This window comes from Hippocampus zosterae, chromosome 13, assembly GCF_025434085.1.
Source record: "Hippocampus zosterae strain Florida chromosome 13, ASM2543408v3, whole genome shotgun sequence".
NCBI classification, from domain to species: domain Eukaryota; kingdom Metazoa; phylum Chordata; class Actinopteri; order Syngnathiformes; family Syngnathidae; genus Hippocampus; species Hippocampus zosterae.
The window spans coordinates 11,724,926-11,742,500 of record NC_067463.1 but is presented as its reverse complement, the minus strand read 5'-3'; the positions used below and the strand labels follow the sequence as shown (position 1 = coordinate 11,742,500).

The 17,575-nt window shown below is 42.9% G+C and overlaps 1 protein-coding gene and 1 long non-coding RNA gene across 6 annotated transcripts in view; one reads left to right on the top strand and one right to left on the bottom strand.

Annotated features, from left to right (window-relative positions):
- Positions 1 to 17,575, top strand: part of slit2 (slit homolog 2 (Drosophila)) — a 93,730-nt gene that overhangs the window by 58,820 nt on the left and 17,335 nt on the right. For 3 of the 5 annotated variants that reach the window (XM_052084775.1, XM_052084777.1, XM_052084779.1), the window contains exons 5-17: positions 2,145 to 2,216; positions 2,947 to 3,018; positions 4,151 to 4,222; positions 4,446 to 4,609; positions 5,852 to 5,987; positions 7,763 to 7,834; positions 7,949 to 8,020; positions 11,977 to 12,048; positions 12,245 to 12,388; positions 13,308 to 13,471; positions 15,622 to 15,639; positions 17,022 to 17,172; positions 17,311 to 17,385. In XM_052084775.1, coding sequence (XP_051940735.1) covers positions 2,145 to 2,216; positions 2,947 to 3,018; positions 4,151 to 4,222; positions 4,446 to 4,609; positions 5,852 to 5,987; positions 7,763 to 7,834; positions 7,949 to 8,020; positions 11,977 to 12,048; positions 12,245 to 12,388; positions 13,308 to 13,471; positions 15,622 to 15,639; positions 17,022 to 17,172; positions 17,311 to 17,385 — 1,284 coding nt within the window. The remainder of the gene's footprint in view (positions 1 to 2,144; positions 2,217 to 2,946; positions 3,019 to 4,150; positions 4,223 to 4,445; positions 4,610 to 5,851; positions 5,988 to 7,762; positions 7,835 to 7,948; positions 8,021 to 11,976; positions 12,049 to 12,244; positions 12,389 to 13,307; positions 13,472 to 15,621; positions 15,640 to 17,021; positions 17,173 to 17,310; positions 17,386 to 17,575) is intronic. The other 2 variants (XM_052084776.1, XM_052084778.1) reach the window with 1 other exon arrangement.
- LOC127613666 (uncharacterized) lies at positions 7,125 to 17,575 on the bottom strand. The gene is made up of 2 exons (XR_007966275.1): positions 17,186 to 17,575; positions 7,125 to 7,823 (listed from the first exon to the last, which is right to left on the bottom strand). It is a non-coding gene; the product is annotated as an uncharacterized LOC127613666 (long non-coding RNA).

The window sequence follows — 17,575 nt, the reverse complement described above, 5'->3', positions numbered from 1 at the left end:
AACATGTTTTCTTTCAAAGTCAACTCAAGGCCCGTATTGTGGATCGTCAAATGGGCAAAACTTCGAAATGTATATTAGGCTGCATGTATTGACAAGAGTTAAAGAAAGAAATTACTGTATTTTCTGCACTATAAGGCGCACCTAAAAGCATTCCATTTTCTCACAAGCCGACGGCGCACCTTATAATTCGAAGCGCCTTATATATCGATCGGTATTTGGATTTCTTGGACGTAGCACTTTAAATGTTCTGCTTTGTTACAGCTGCAGCGGTTGTGAGCACTTTATATTTTAAAAAAAGCTGTATTGTATTGTATTGTATTGTATTGTATTGTATTGTATTGTATTGTATTGTATTGTATTCCCTTTAGCCTAGCTCTATCTAGTGGGTGCATAATGCAACTGCAGCCACTATTGTAGCTTCTATTCTACGCGCCTTATATGTTCCTGTTCCAAACATAGCTCATTAGTGACGGGACATCGATATTTCCTAGGGATGTTGTAAAAGTGATCGTTTGAAAGCATAAACACTCATTATCTGTTTCTTACTTTGTTAAATCATTGATGATCATTCGTGTGACAAATCATTAACATGATCGGTGTTGGAATGTTCCTTTCTTTTTCTTGTTGTTGTAGTTTTCTTGAAGTGATGGTTTTCTGAAATGACGTCCTTGCTCCCATGCTGTCTTGTATGTCAATCAACACCCCAAAAGGTCTGTGGGGTTTTTCAGTTCGTGCTTTTGAGTTTAAGTGGACCCACGTGACCTTTCGAGACTTCTGAATCCTACTTTATGTTCGTAACATGTCTCTTCCTGATTCATATTGATTAGAGTTCATGCAGCTGTGGCAGTAGCAGCAGGTGCATGAGGTGGAAAATACCTGAGTGCCTAATTGTAAGATTGCAGACTCGGGAATGTAAGGAATGTCACTGGGCATTCGCCGTTCGCCGATTAGCGCGCCAGAGGTCATGGAGCAGCAGTCGGGGTCAAGAGCCGGAGGTGGTGGTGGGTGGGGGGGTCAGTGGTGAAAGGTCAAATAGTCTGTCTGGAACGTGGCTTGGATTAGCCCGACGGCTGACGACTCAAACACACGGAGAAAGAACTGCTTCGCCTGCCTTTTTCCATTGAGCATCCAGTTTCCGTCCTCTTGTGAAGAAATGCCGCTGTAATATCTTCCTTACGTCTCCAAGCAGCTGCATCCGTTCTCAGCTATACAATCTCATTGACTTGCCTTTATTTATATCCGCACGCCCCTGTGCCTATGATGATATGATTAACACCTCATTTGTTGACTATTATAGCGCACACTCATAGGCACCGATGGTGGTTTGGTGGTTGTGTGTGTGTGTGGGGGGGTCGGGGGTGCGTGTGCGTGTGTGTGTGTGTGAGACTGAATTAAGTTGCAAGTGTTTCACTTTGCTGCAAACAATGTTTTTAGCGAGGCCTGCCGATGTGTTTGTGTGTCTGTTGAAGGGGGTTCAAATGTATCTTTCTTCATCTAACTATGCCATCGATGTATAGTGACAGGCAGAACAATGATATGCTACTCCAAGACAATCAACCTGTGCACTGCATGCACTTTTAGTCAAATTTTTTGTTGAATCCTGTGGTGTTGAGATTTTCTTTCTCATGTAAAATATGCATCTTGGCTCTTTAAAGGGTGGGAAACACTTAGATCAGTCACAGAACTGCACTGCATCATGCTCAAAAGTTGACTTTTTCTGGTATTTTAACCATTTTTATCAAAAGTCGTGGCTTGGTTAAAGTGGCTGAAACGATAACTCCCTCAAATGTACACCGTCATTCTCACATCAGTCTGAGGGCAGCGCAGTCAGCTTTCCGCCAATCTGAAGTCACTAGTGCCCCCTAAAGGCTGTCTGAACATTTCCTACTGTTTACCTGATGTTGGATTTTCCACAGCCAAATAACATTTGTCTGCCTGCACAAATGCAGATACTGTACTGAACTTAGACCCCCTGCCGTGTTGTTTGGAAGGAGTGCTTTGTATGCCCTGCAGCTTTCCTGCTGCATTTGCCAGAGGTCCTGCTATAAACAAGTGTCTCTGAGATGGCTCGGCTTTAATAACCCTCTGCCCTATGTCTTGTCTCTTTCTCTCCATCTCTCTGCCTGCCCTTTCCCTCTGTCCAGTGATCTCAGCGAGAACCAGATTCAAGGGGTTCCCAGGAAAGCCTTCAGGGGAGCTGTGGAAATAAAGAATCTGTAAGTTGGCGCCACTTTTGAGACTCATTGTGTATGAGTGTGTGTGTACGTACATGTTTGGGTGTGTATTTGTGTGTGTGTGTGTGTGTGTGTGTCTTGCCCCCATGTTTACTAATGTGTCTGTGCATCAATATTTAATTGCCTTAAATGTCATGTGCCTCCTGCTTGCTGTATTGACTGAACATTAATACCCCTGTGGATGTGTGCGCGTGTGTTTCCGTGTGCGTGTGTGCGCGCGCGCGTGTGTCTGTGTACGTGTGTGTGTGTACGTGTGCATGCATGCTTAACTGGCATTTGTTCAATCTCTGTTTTGCCTCAATCAGAGTTTTGATGATTAAAGATAATTGTTGGTGATTGTGGAAGGTAAAGTAATTTGCACAGCGGTCTTTTTGTAAATATGTATTGTTCAACATCAGATAATTTGGTTGAAATATTGTGCAATTATAATAAATGGACAAGAAATTGTCTGCATGTATGGAAAGAGAGAGAGAGACAGGGAAAGAGAGAGAGTGTGAGAGGAAAAGGGTAATGCATATAAATGAAGCCTCATATAGAAGAAGAAGGAGCGCATAGAACAGGAGGAAACAAGCACTAAGGTCTGCAAAGAACAAAGAGCTCCGGAGACAAAAGGCACTTGGTTTGACTTTCACCTGCAGGTAGTCTTCTCTGCAGGGCATATTAGCATTTTAGAAAACACAACTTGTCTTTTTTTGTGTGCGCATGTGTGCAGCCAGCTGGACTACAACCACATCAGCTGCATCGAAGACGGAGCCTTCAGAGCGTTGCGCGACCTGGAAGTACTGTGAGTCACAGTTTATGTAGGATGCTGTAGGTGCACACAACAGAACCTGCAGTTAAATTCATGCATGTAGTATATCCCGTTTGACCTCTATTGTCAATACATTTAGAGTTGACAGGCAAATTATCATACGCGTATGTATTTTTAGTCTTGATAATAATAACTGAAGTTGGAAGCTAGCAGATGTGTCCCGAAACGTAGTTTTGATGCCGATATTTAAAAAAAATTTTGAATTTTGGAATGGAATTTATAGCCATGATGTTTCCAAAAAGGAAAAAACAAAACAAAAAAACACCTGCTTGGCCAGTGTAATGTTCCTGGAGACAAATGCTGTGCTTGATTTGGTTGACGTCTAGATAATCTTAGAATCGTGGAAACTGAGATCAAAATAAATACCATAATGAAGTCTGTCCAAATGTAGATGTGTCCTGGCTTGAATCGTTGACAAATGCACCCTTATGCAAAAGCAGATGAGACACATTCGGCGAGCTGTGACCAACGATAGTCACACTATCCTACTATCATCCTACTATCATAACATATTATTGTGGTTTCATTGCGATGTGTCTCGAAATAACACACGGAATCAAGTCATGTGAGAGTTAATTGCGATTTTAAAAACAGAAAAAGTCATTTGTCTGTTGTCATATTGAATGTTGACAACACAGCTCATGATGTGAGCTCTGTGTGTTCTCAAAGTGTCTTGAACTTTGACACGAGCCGGCAAAAGTCAAATTCTTCAAATCTGTTGAATTGAAAGGTCGAATGGGATTTTTTTTAAGCGGTGGTGTTTCTTGAGGATTTAATGATCAAACTTGTCAACCAAATGTACTAATCGTCGCATTAGTTGTGCGTTGTGTTGGATATTGGCTTGCATGAGTTCTGCTGATTGTTTTTTGTTTTGTTTTTTTAACCTCTGCCTGAAATCATGCATGTGTCGGAAGGGCAGAATCTCGGATATAACTCTTATTATGGATGTCATGAGACTGCGCGCCCTTATATTGTGGATACGAGGCAGGCGTCGGTGATGTCAGAAGGTGTTTGCCTAGGCTGACCACCAATCAGCGCAACGAGGCAGAATTTTATGACGCTGAAAAGGAAGTGGAAGGAGAGTGACGTTGTGTTCTCTCCTCAGCACCCTCAACAACAACAACATCAGCCGACTGTCAGTGGCCAGTTTCAACCACATGCCCAAGCTGAGGACCTTGTAAGTTGCACCACAGAGTTCACAACAGCAGCCCCAGTGCTCATCTCACCCGGCTTGTTTGTACAATGGATTGCTTCATCTCACTTCTCCCCCATCGTGTACCTGCCTTTGCCTTTGCTGCACATCCTCAAATCTATTGTTTCTCTCTTCTCACCAATCACCCCCCCAAACCCCACCTCGCCACTTCTCTGCCCATCCTCCCCGCCCCGCCTCATACCCCCAGTCGCCTGCACTCCAACAACCTGCAGTGTGACTGCCACGTGGCCTGGCTGTCAGAGTGGCTGCGGCAGCGCCCCCGTTTGGGACTTTACACGCAGTGCATGGCCCCACCGCATTTGAGGGGCCACAATGTTGCAGAAGTGCAGAAGAAAGAGTTTGTCTGCTCAGGTGAGTTGGATTTTTCGCAATACAGGGTTGACTCGGATGTTTCGGGTTGCTTACCTGCACGAAGGCACAAGTATTTACTGTAAAACCGCTTCCAGAATTATCGGTCATGATGTAACGTCTTTGGACGAGATCTATGTTCAGCGCTCACTGCGGAGAGCTTATTCAATCACACAAGATGACTCTCATCCTGCTAACGAATTTTTTGAAGAACTTCCATCCGGTAGAAGATACAGATCGATACTTGGTAAAACTAGTCGCCATCGCGAAAGTTTTTTCCCTAATGCAGTCCGTCTTCTGAACAAAGATTTAAGCACAGAGTGTTTTAAGCATTTTAAGCATTGACTAGTCCAGTAATGTAATGTTTGATCCTAGCAATTTATGCATGCGTCCGCACCTGTTGAATTCTGTTATGTGTATACATATATAGCTAATAAATGATGATAATGATGATGATGATGATGTTGCTCAGTCCAATTCTTGGAAGGGGGAGTTACTGGAGCATAACCCAGGTGACTTTGGGCAAAAAGTGGGCTACAACCTGGGCACATGGAGACCACACTACTGCCTGTTTTATTTTATTTTAAAAAAAAAAGTTTCGAATCTCTGAGTAGCGTAGTGAAGGAGTATTTCCCGAATACTCTTCCCTCTAATTTAGCTTAATATTAGACTAAATTATCCATAGGTGTGAATGTGAGTGTAAATCTTTAATTTTGTTTCGATACCCTGGGATCAACTGGCAACCAGTTCAGGTTTCACCCTGCCTCTCACACAAAATCAATTGGGAAAGGCTCAAGCTCACCCACACCCTCAATGAAGACAAATGCAACAGAAAATGGATGGTTGGACACACTGTAATAATATATTGATCCTTTATATTCTGCACAGTCGACAGAAAGAAACATAGTCAAATGTCCGTCCGGAGTGCAGATTATGTGATGGCTGTATTGACTCTTCCATGCTCTGCACAAAAACGTTTGCTTTTTCTTATTGTCTCTTCCTTACTGTCTGTCCTTTTCAAGATGCGGATGAAGGCAAGTATTCAAGTTCCCATCGTATACCTTGGTTTCAACCACACACATTTCACCCGTGATTGGACCAAACATAATTAATACAGAATACAGGCATCTTTCCCTTCACGTTCTGTTGTTTGGCTCTTTCATTCTCTTCTTTTTGGTTGAATTCACATGATGGGGATTTATTGACAGGAGAAAAGCATAATGTTGGGCACGTGTCTCCGTTTAGGTTACCAGTCGTCGTCTTCGTCCTGCAGTGTGTTACAGTGTCCCGAGTCGTGCACCTGCAGCAACAACATTGTGGACTGCAGAGGGAAGAGTCTGACAGAAATACCCACCAACCTCCCTGAAACCATTACTGAGATGTAAGACTCGCACGCAGACACACTTCACTGCACATGAGACTCACGGGCTACTCTCAAATAACGTTCAAGACATACTCAGCAATGGGGATAATTCTCTGCTCCTTCGCTACGTGCCGCTCTATACCAAAATGTGTCATCTGCGGTACACAGTTTTCGCTCACAGCTTGTCTCTCTCACTGCAGTGGAATAAAACCACACAGCTGTGAAATGAGAAATCCCGGTCATGCAGCTCTTCTCTGATTAAAGACAGTAATGATGGCCTGAGCGAGAAAGAATTAAAAGCTCAATCTGAAGGACAAGGCAGATCATATCTTTATCTGAAAGCACGGCGGCTAGATTTAAAGTGGCAGAACCTGACTCGCGACTTGAGAAACCACTGGGGAAACTGACTGAACTGTGAGCGGAAATCTCCTCGCCCGTATGAAATATGTGGAAGCTTAGTTCATATGAACTCATTCTGAAGAAAATGAATTTGGTGTTTAAGATGTTTATGCGAATGACAACGACCAGACGTGGAATTGAAGAGGAGAATGAATGAGCTGTGTCACATACATTGCCACGTTACTCGATTCGCTGTCGAGCCTCACCACTGACGCTATAAACTCACGGGGAATAAGTCGACAGAATAGTTCCATTGTTTAATACAACGAGATACGTTTGCTGAAAAAGATGTACGTGCTTTCGTTTGTTCAACCTCTGCGGCATTCACTGTGAGAGATGTCACGCAATATATTTTCAGTGACTGAATGATAACTTTTTGATTGGCATTGGCCTGTCTCACTCTTGCCCGAAAACGTGTCACCGCAATTACATTGACGTCTTATAAATGCTCGTGCTTTGAATTCATTGTGGGGATTTGGGCTCAAAGATTAGGTCTGACTCAACAAGGCCCAAAAGGTGACCCATCTGTGACTTCTGTGGGAATTAGAAAATACTTGAATGGGACTCAGTTCAACTGATTTTATGTCACTGCTGTGCTAAAACGTGATTAGGCAAATAACCCTCTCTTGTGGATAGCCGTGAAACACCAAAGTCTATTTTGGCACATGGTGTGGTCTCAGACACGTCTCCAGTGATTTGTTACAACGGGTCTTGTACTGGTACAGAGTTATTGTTGTAACGCAATACAAAATAAAAGAATGCAGACTTCAGTTTATGACTGGCAGCCATATTCCAGTGCTCTGATTGCATGCACACATTTGGCGTCTTAAAACACACCACTGGCGTTTTGGAGCCATCGTTTTACCACTAATAGTCGGGTGGTCAAAATTCATGACGATGGATCTTAATAGCGATGATCTACTGTATGTGCAGAAATGATGAAAATAGGAGATGATTCCTTGCCTTTGTGGGATGAACTCTTGTTTCCTGGCTCTGCCGCCAAATCCGATCAAAATCATTCAAATCCGCTCCACAAAACATTTTCTTACAATGAAAATAAAACTGCCATGGTGCAGGCACAACAGCGCCGTGAATGCACAGCAATGCGATGCAGTGTAAATGTAAAACAAACTCACTGGCAGGCAATATTTCACAGCCCAGTAGTTGGCTTGCAACTGGTAGCTCTCATCACAGTGATGCAAAATGTTTTGCAAATGCTCTGTCACTGGAGAACCTCCCTAAACTTTGGCAGCCATCATCAAAGGGACTTAGAGTATCACAAATTATTTGTGCAATGCCGGCGGCCTCCAAAGCACCCTCCGTAATTAAGAATAGCGAAAAAATTTTCATGTCAAATGATCATCCATCAATGGTCTGTGTATGTTTGGTTCCAGACGATTGGAGCAGAACGCCATCAAGGTGATCCCAGCCGGGGCCTTTTCTTCTTATAAGAAACTGCGAAGAATGTGAGTAGAAGGGGAGATGTTCTAATCATACTGACCTGTATTACAATCATATATACACTGCTCTGCAATTCATTTTTTAATTGCAATTTTTTTTCACTATTGTGCTTTCGACAGCGACCTGAGTAACAATCAGATTTCAGAGTTGGCTCCCGACGCTTTCCAAGGTCTGCGATCCCTCAACTCTCTGTAAGTACTCACCATGTCGCCCTTTATTAAGCAAATGATGTGCATGTCTTTTGGCCAATCCAGCAGCATCACTCACAAACATGGACTAATAAATAGCGGAGCAAATTTTGGCTGACTCACAAGCAATCGGATTGAACCCAGGGACAAATGTTTACACGGCCTGTCTGATAGAGGAGAATGTGACCTGGAATTGACTTCTAAATATTTGCAGTTCAGGCTGGGGAGACTTCTCCACAATGCGTCAGCGTGTCAAGTAAACGAGATCGAAGCAGATATTTGATGGCTAATCTCCGTGCTCTTTTGAGGAGAACGACCTCATCGCTGGCCCAACGGTCAGGTTTGCGTGTGAAGCCGCACAGAGGCAGGCGAGAGGGTGGGAGGCAATGCCGGGTTATTGTGTGAAGGAGTTATATTAAGATCTCGTCTCTCCAGAATCAATAATTCATAAATGCGGAATTGCTGAATGGAGGCTTCTGCCACCTCATTACACTTTCAGCACCCGGCCGACGAATGGGACACCCACCTTCGTGCTGACACATCACTTACAGTACGACTCCGACATTAGGCCGCTGTACGTCTACATTGCGTGTTTTGTCGATTTAAGTGAGCCATCGATTGTGTCGGTGCTGCACTGTTTCCCAGCCTCAGGTTTCCCAGGGGTTGCCACTCAGCACAATGAAAGAAAAGACAATTGGAAACACATGTCTGTACACACACAGCATCACGATAACCGCATTTGTGCGCTAAGGTATTTTGTTGAGCAAGTAGTTTGTGTTCTTGACCTGCGTGTGAAGTAAGCGTAAAGAGTCTTTTTTTTTCCGATGACAGCGTACATTCCTCATGGCGTGATGGTCGGCAGATTTATAGAGGCTTTTGTTTCACCACTCAATATACTTCATGTCTTAAATATGTTGACGTGAATGGAGGTGTTGGCATGTTGTCAGAGCTTAAAATCCTGGAAATGGAAAAAAGGGTTCTTTATCAAGGGTTTTGTTTTGCCATGTGTTCTTGCCTCTGTGTTTTTTGGTTGTGGTACCGTACTGTGAAGGAATCTTAACAAAAGGGGAGTTTACACTTCTCAAACTGCGAGTAAGATTTGAATGTAGCCTCAATTCGCTGCTCGAGTCTCTGAACAAAGCGTACACTCACAAGAAACATGCTTTGTGCGAACGTGCTCGTGAACAAGCCAACCTTAGCGACGGCTGCTACATCACTAGCATGACTTACTCTTGATAAGAGTGCGGCAAAACACAACGCGTTACCTGTTGACGTTGACGTTTTTGGAATGTACTCTTGATTAAAAATCAAAAAGAAGTGAGACACTTACCTGTCGAGAAGATTCGCATTGGTACGGAATCCTTAGCACCTGGAACTCCACCTTTGAAAGGCAACTTCTACATGTAACCGAGGTGAGCTAAAGTGCTTGCCGAGTGATTCTCACTCCCTGATGCCTTAACGAGATCTTTCCATTTTTTGACTTCCATTTGAACTTGTGAGGACAGTTTGGTGTGTGTTCAAATCCCAGCAGTAGCTGTGGCTGGGCCGCACAGGATACAAATGTCACAAAAACTGAAATTGGGATTGTTTTTGCTATTTTAACACCACACTCAGTCAAAACAGTTGGGAACAGCACACATGAAATCCTCTATTTTGTCGGGCTTGCTCAATCATCAACTAGAAGTGTTGACAAAATAAATGTAATGGTCTTACCTGATGTTTACGTGACAGGTTTGTGTATTCTGGCATTCACTTACCAAAATTATTGCGATATTCTCGCTATGTTATGACATTTTTCTGTGAAGTTTAAGAGAGAGATAGAGGTGGATAGTGATGTTCATTTCTGCCAAAAGATACCTTTTAGTAAGAGATGGATGTGAGTGGAAAATATGACGGTATATAACCAAAAATATAATAAACAACAAGGTCTGAGGAATGCTACTGAGGAATGCGAGTCAGTTAATTTCCCAGAAATAAACAGAGCGCTCCGGACAAGATCATATCTCGTGTTATGATTTCTTTTAGATGTGGAAAGGTTAGCGCATACTTCTGATGTTGCGTACAGTACTATATAAACCACGAAAGAAAAACATTTATGTGACATTTTAAAGCAATAGGTTTGTATTTTGTACGAATTTAATACCTGGCAATGGATACGGTGAGCATTTAGATGCTGATCTTGACATTGAAATCATCAAATCCCTGTCTCAATGAATTTACGAGTATGAATGGCAGACTATTTAATAACTGTCCCAATGCCTTGACCTCCCCCTTCCCTCCACCTTTATTTGTATTTATGAATGTGGTTTCACAAGCATGTATACCCTCTTATGTGGCTTCGCCAATGATATTGAAATTCATTTAAATGCGAGTCAGCACACACCTGCCACCATTTAAAGTGTTTTTGTTTAACCCGGAATAAAGTTCAGCTTTTCTTCTCGGCTTTTCTTCACATTTTTGCAATCTCATCTTACAGCGGAAGTAATGAATGATCTGCAGACAGTTTTCACAGTACCGGAAAACTCTCATTGTTCATAGGTATCAAGTCAGGAAAAGGGTACCAAAGAATTTCTGAGGTACGGTATTAATCATACCATAAAACACCGGCAAGAAGGTCAATAGCAGGTGGAAAAAATACCGCAAAATAGTGACTTTGTGGAGAACTGGACATCCCTCCAAACTGATTTAAAGATGAGATGAAAACTGGTCAGGGAGGCCACCAAGATACCGACAGTAACGTTGAAAAAGCTTCCAAAAATTTCCGCCTGTTTATTACACGTGACAAAAACCTCTATCTTAAGTCTTAAACCTCCTTTTTTTAAAGGGAAATAAAAACACTTGAAATCTCCTGAACTCGTGTGGGAAAATGTGTTATGGTCCGATGAAACCGAGGCTGAACTATTTGGGCCATAATTCATAAAAACTTTTTGGTGCAAATACAACTCTCCTGATCTCTGGAATAACACCACAGTAAAGTACTGTATGGTGGTGACAGTGTCATGCTTTGGGGCTGTTTTTTTCTTCAGCTTGAACTTGGACCGTAGATAAGGAGGACAAGGAATTAGAACCATTTGGAAATAGCAGTCGGTATTAGTAGAAAACCTTCAGGCTTCTGCTAGGAAACAACAACACGCGAGGAACACCCGATGGGAACATCTGAACTCGATTTGGGAGTTATCTGACAGAGGCATTTTAATTGTTGGCAGTTGTTTGCTGACTCCTATGTAACATGAGTTTCAATTTGATCGGATAATCCTGAACACAGTCACATGCTCAGTTATTGCATACATGTGATTTTGTAATTTTTTTTAATCTGCAAAATGTCTTTTTTGAGACTTGACTGGTACTCGTAAGAGAGGACACACAACTCATACTCTGGCATCCCTTCACTGGCTCCCTATATATTTTCACTTCTTTTTAAGATCCTATTATTAGTTTTCAAATATTTAAATGGCCTCGCCCCACCTTACCTCTCTGAGCTCCTCCACCCCTACGCACCTGCGCAATGTCTCAGGTCTGCGGACCAGACACTGTTAGTCAGGTGCCAAGAACTAAGCGGAGGCTCAAAGGGGATCAAGATTTTTCCATTGCTGGTCCATCTCTTTGGAATGACCTCCCACTGAACGTTTGTCAAGCCCCCTCGCTACCCATTTTTACAACTTGTCTTAAAACGCATTTGTATTCTTTGGCTTTTGACCCAGCATGAGACTTGATTTTTAGTTTGTCTGTTTTTGTGCTTTCTACTATCTTTGTTATTAATTTATGGTTTTATTATTTGTTGTTGGTTGGCGTTATTTTTATTCCATGGACAGCACTTGGAATACAGCGGTGGTTGTTTTAAAATGTTCTATAGATACGGTTGAGTTGAGTTTTTTTTGTATCCATTGTAGATATATTATGCATCATCTTATTAAAAATCTGAATAATAATCTTTTTTTTCATATGTTTGTTCTCCATAGCGTTCTGTACGGCAATAAAATTACAGAGATCTCCAAAGGGCTGTTTGAAGGGCTGTTTTCGCTGCAGCTTTTGTGAGTAGACGCACATTCCCGCCTTTTTATTGGCATGCACTTTACAACCGACGTTCAGCTGAAAGTGGTCATTGCGATGAATGAAATCGTCGCAGCTGACCTAATAACACAGAAAACATTCATTGGCGAATCATAACGGAAAAGGCCATCGTTGTCATGATTCACCAAATTTCAATGCACCTTTCCTATCTTTCAGGTTGCTGAATGCGAATAAGATAGCGTGTCTACGTGTGGATGCCTTTCAGGACCTCCACAATCTCAACCTTCTGTCACTATATGACAACAAGCTCCAGACCATCGCCAAGGGAACCTTTGCATCACTGAGGGCCATACAGACGCTGTATGTCAACAAACTCTTACCATTGAGCAAAACAAACTGAACACTGCGCACTCGTAATTATCTCAAGTAGATGTGTAGGAATGTTTGGTTATACAATACAATACAACTTTATTTATATTTCAGACCAGACTTGTGAGAATCGTCACAACAGCTGCAACTGGAACAAAGCACTTTACATGTACATCTTAAAATCACAATAATGTGACAACAACGTGGAAAGAGTAAATTAAAAACACAAAGTAATGATACCAACTGACATACTCTCGACACCAGAAAACAGTAGAATAGTGGCAGTCTCACATTGGGTCGAAAGCCACAGAATAAAAATGTGAATAATAAAAATATATTCAAACGAGTTTGAAAAATGGACAGCATTTAAATTAAATGGAGTTTTTATTCTAAGCTGTGGCATTTTATTTGGGAAAAAAATGGTGGGACTATTACAGGCTTTCCGTGATCAGGATTTTGGAACCGATCGAGTTAAGAAAAAAATAATAACCAATGACCGAGCCGATCAGAAGATGGACCATTCCATATAATCCATTTAAACAAACTTCTTTACTCAATGTGCAGTCGATCCCGCTATTCACCGCTATTGGCACCGGACCGTCTTTACAGATTTGCATATAATTGGACATGTAAGAAAATATACTCAAAAGCCTGCACCAACTAGAGTATTCATACACAATTATATTCTAAATGAAATCACTACTCTGTATTACACAGAAAACAAGTGATCCAAAACAAGTATTAAACAGTATCGTGGCATCCTCCAATACTTTGTGCTTACATCATGTAACACAAATACCTGATATGATTCACAAACCTTTGCAGGCCAACCTTTAACCTTTTGACAGCTTCCATGAATTGTGTATTTATGCTTAAGTGCACTCTGTGTGTGTGTGTGTGTTTGCCACAGACATTTAGCTCAAAACCCATTCATCTGTGACTGCCACCTGAAGTGGCTGGCCGACTACTTGCAGGACAATCCCATCGAGACGAGCGGCGCTCGCTGCACCAGCCCTCGGCGGCTGGCCAATAAACGAATTGGACAAATCAAGAGCAAGAAGTTCCGCTGCTCAGGTACGAATGAACACACAACGTGACAGACCTCCGGGGTTCATTGTTCATCCTCTCCTCTGACTGAACATTCACCCACGCACACGCGGGCAATCATGATATTCAAACTGACAAGACCCCCCCCCCCCCTCCCCCATCTTGCTCTCATACTGTTTCTTCTTGCTTGGGATTTTCCCTCAGACATTTTTTCTCTCAATGTATACACACACACACACACACACACACTTTTTTGAAATCCAGTCATCATTGTGTTGTTTCCTTCACCTTTACTCTCTCTTTGTTTCCCTGCAATAGCTAGAGAGCAATATTTCATCCCAGGTATTGTACATCAAGCATGTGTGTACGTGTGAGAGCGGAGTGTGTGTCAGCCCCTCACGGGAAAGTCCTGCCTTGGAGTGCCATGCTTTCACAACCTTTCCAATTCTTGGCGCAACATTGCACATTTTTCACACAATGGTGTAACTTATGCTACGTCTACATGTATGCAAATACTGCTTACGTTCCCCACCATTATTGTTCCAAAAGAAGCATTCTTTCCATGTGAACTTGCAATTTCTATCAGTTGCCAACTGCTAATTGACCTATCAGAAGTCTGCAAAAGCAACACTGGCCCTTCTGTTCCTCAGTATCATGAGGAATAAGATTGTGTATGTACTTATGTGCACTTATGCTAAACAACTTTATTCTTTTAACATTTTTCTTGAACAAGTCAGACTTTATTCTCATAATATTAATACTATACAGGTCGGTGGCTGTCCACCCCTGGCCATCAATAGGAATCGGCGCTTGTTGGTCATCGCCCACTCCCAATAATGGGTCGATTTCTTTCATTTTTACTTCTGCCCTTATAGTCTTTTCTAGTTTTCTCTCTCTAAATGGAGATGTTCAAAAGTTATTTTTAGAAAGTGTGTTTTTCAAAAGCTTAGTTTTTATTGCCCAAGAACAATTTCTGTGTGGAAGAAAAGTCACACTGCATGGAAATATGTGCATTTTTTCAAAATGGCTGTGTTTGTGTGAACTCACGCTTGAAAGCATCCAGAAATTATCACATGCAGTATTAATCACACTTATTGCACCCATTCTAATGATAATAGTGACAATTTACTTTGCAAACTTTGCATGCCAGACTTTCTGCACACGCACGTGGACCCGTGGAGCAATCACACAAATTTTATTAACCAGCAGCCCACCTCACAGCCACAAATGAAAAGGCGTCACGGCCGTGTATCAGCTTTGTCTCTTTTGTCGGCTGTGTAACATCAAAAGGTCGTACGCTTGCCGTGCACAGAAGGGTGCTGGGAAATATGCAAATCTGACATCAGTTGTAGAGATGCTGCTGGTGGTCATTAACTGCAGCATTCAGCACAGAGAGCACAGTGTGTGTGTGTGTGTGTGTGTGCGTGTGTGCGTGTGTGTGTGTGTGTGTGTGTGTGTGTGTGTGTGTGTGTGTGTGTGTGTGTGTGTGTGTGTGTGTGAGAGTGGGTGGGTGTGGTTTGGGGGGGGCACGTTGCTCGCGCGTGTGATGTGAGCGTGTTTTCACTGCGGTCATTACTCTAACTCTGAAGCTCACCCGGGGAACAGAACCAGATAACACACGCAGAGAAACGCAGAATCTTTTAAAATTGAAAGTTTATTAATCATTCATAACAGATCATTATGAATACAATCCTTACATGCGGCACAAAATTTTTAATTCCGTTGTTGTTAGCGGTTTCAATCATTGAAATTCCGCATGTTGTGAATCATTTCACTCGGTTAACTTGTTAAAAGCTAAACGTTGTGCAATGCTTGCACGGAAGCGTGTGTGGATTCGATACATCCACACAATCGAAGGCGATTCTATCCAAGAGTTGGATTTGATTGAAAGGCAGCTGTACATTGAGTGAAAATGTTTATTTTTGTGGTTGCAGAGCGAGTGAATCAGTGTGTGTTAGATGAAAGTGTCATGTTTTGCCAACACGCCCGTGTGTGCGCGTTCAAATGAATTGCCCCAAACAAAAATAATAATGAATGAAATATAGAAAATCCCTGCCTGTAAAAACAAACGGAGGCCAAACTTTATTTTCTCCGCTTTTTCTCAGTCTGCTTCCTGCTTGAGTGAATAAGTCAATTCCCTTCTTCTCTCCTTTGTACTGCCTCTCTCACACACTCAGGAGTACACCATGTCGGCTGTAAGTAACACGCACACACAAAATAGACGCCATTTGGCGTCAAAACACACCTTACTCTGTCCTTTGACCTGACCCCTGTGCCTCCCCGTATACGTTTATAAACAAGATGACGGGCGGACCAAACACTCAATGGTTCATCTATTTTTCTGTGTGTGTGAGAGTGTGTGTGTGTTTGTGCGTGTGTGTGTATGTGTATTCCTAAAAGACTGAGCTTCACTTGGTTTCAATGGCGCTGTAACCCTCTTCCCACTCCTACAATCCCTTCTACTTCCTGTTTCTTGTGCCTGTGAATCCGGACGTCTTTCTGCATTCCAGAGTTTGCTTGTCACGCCTTCTTCCCAGTTCCGACTTCCTCCACCTCTTCCTCCCTCCCTCCTCCTCCTCCCCCGTCCATCCCTCGCTACCTCTTTCTTTCCTTCTTGAACTCCTTTCCATTGCATTTCTACCGAACTGACTGGCGTCTCCTCCCATCGCTCTCTCTTGACAAGACGATTCTCACAAGTTTGGTCTGAAAACAAATAAGTGGAGATGGTGGTGAGATTTGTCAATGCTGTCATGATGCTTTATCGTCCTAAAACTGAAATAAGAATAAGGAATCGAACCGTCATTTTTGTAAGTGCACCGATTTTTAATTGGGCAATCGCACACCAATTTCCACCGACCCTAATTGAATTGAATCTATATAGAGGAATGTTTTTGCCATGTTATCATACAAATAATTCTATTCATAAACCTCTCTCGTGTTAGCAATGCTGTAGAGTGGAACCTATTTGACCATATTTATTTTACGATAGAGGCATGTCACCAGTTGTAATCAAAGCATCTCACTGTTCCAACATCCATCCCCATGGCTAGTTAAAATTGGCCGTGTGATACAAATTTCTGTGCAGAATTTCATTTTTTGGGGGGGCTAGCAAACTTTGTGGGAAATGACTCTTCCTGTTCCTCTCCTTTAACCCCCCCAACCCTCCACCCCCCCGTTCTTGGCTCGCTGCCACTCCCCTCCCCACCCCGTGTTCCAGCGGAGGAGCAGTCAGTCAGCAGGTTGTTCCTTTGTGCTTGATCTAACCATGTGGCTGCCAGGTTCCTAAAAGTGGAACATGGTTCTGTCAAGCACCATGGAACGGCCCTGCCAATCCCTACAGCATGGCCAAGGTGCAAGACACAGCAGTCTGTCTCCCACAACCGCGTGCGTGCGTGTGTGTGCGTGTGACACGAGCGTTTTGAATTCAACTTCTGTGTTTGACAGGGTGGAACGAGCTTTGTGTGTATGGGAATTTTTGTTGACCTTCGAGGCGATTACCAGTCAATGCTGGGGTTTGACTCTTGCATGCTGGTCTTGCTGGCAGCTCAAGTGACACTCCGCTTGCGATTGTAACCAGGTACGGAGGATTACCGCAGCAAGCTGGGAGGGGACTGCTTCGCCGACCTGGCCTGTCCCGAGAAGTGCCGCTGCGAGGGCACCACCGTGGACTGCTCCAACCAAAAGCTCACCAAAATACCAGACCACATCCCTCAATACACTGCCGAACTGTGAGTCACTTACCAAGTTCATCCATCACCGTGCGGCTTTCCGAAGAGATTGCATCAGCCTTCATCTCTATCTCCTTCTTCCTTGTGGTTCTCCTCTCAAGCATTTCTGTCTCTGTTTCTCTCTCTCGTTCCCCTCAGGCGTCTGAACAACAATGAATTTACTGTCCTCGAGGCGACAGGGATCTTCAAAAAGTTGCCCCATCTGAGGAAGATGTGAGTCAGGCATGTCGCGAGTCATAGAAGCAATAAAGAAGTCACGTTCAGGTCATGAAGAGAAAACAGCCGTCTTTGCAGGGGCTTACTTCCTCATCTTTTTTGAATGTTAGCTGAATTCCCCGTTTGCGCCCTCAAATGTCTCACATGACTTTCATGTTTTCTTTGCTCTTCCTTTCTGCTCCTCCTA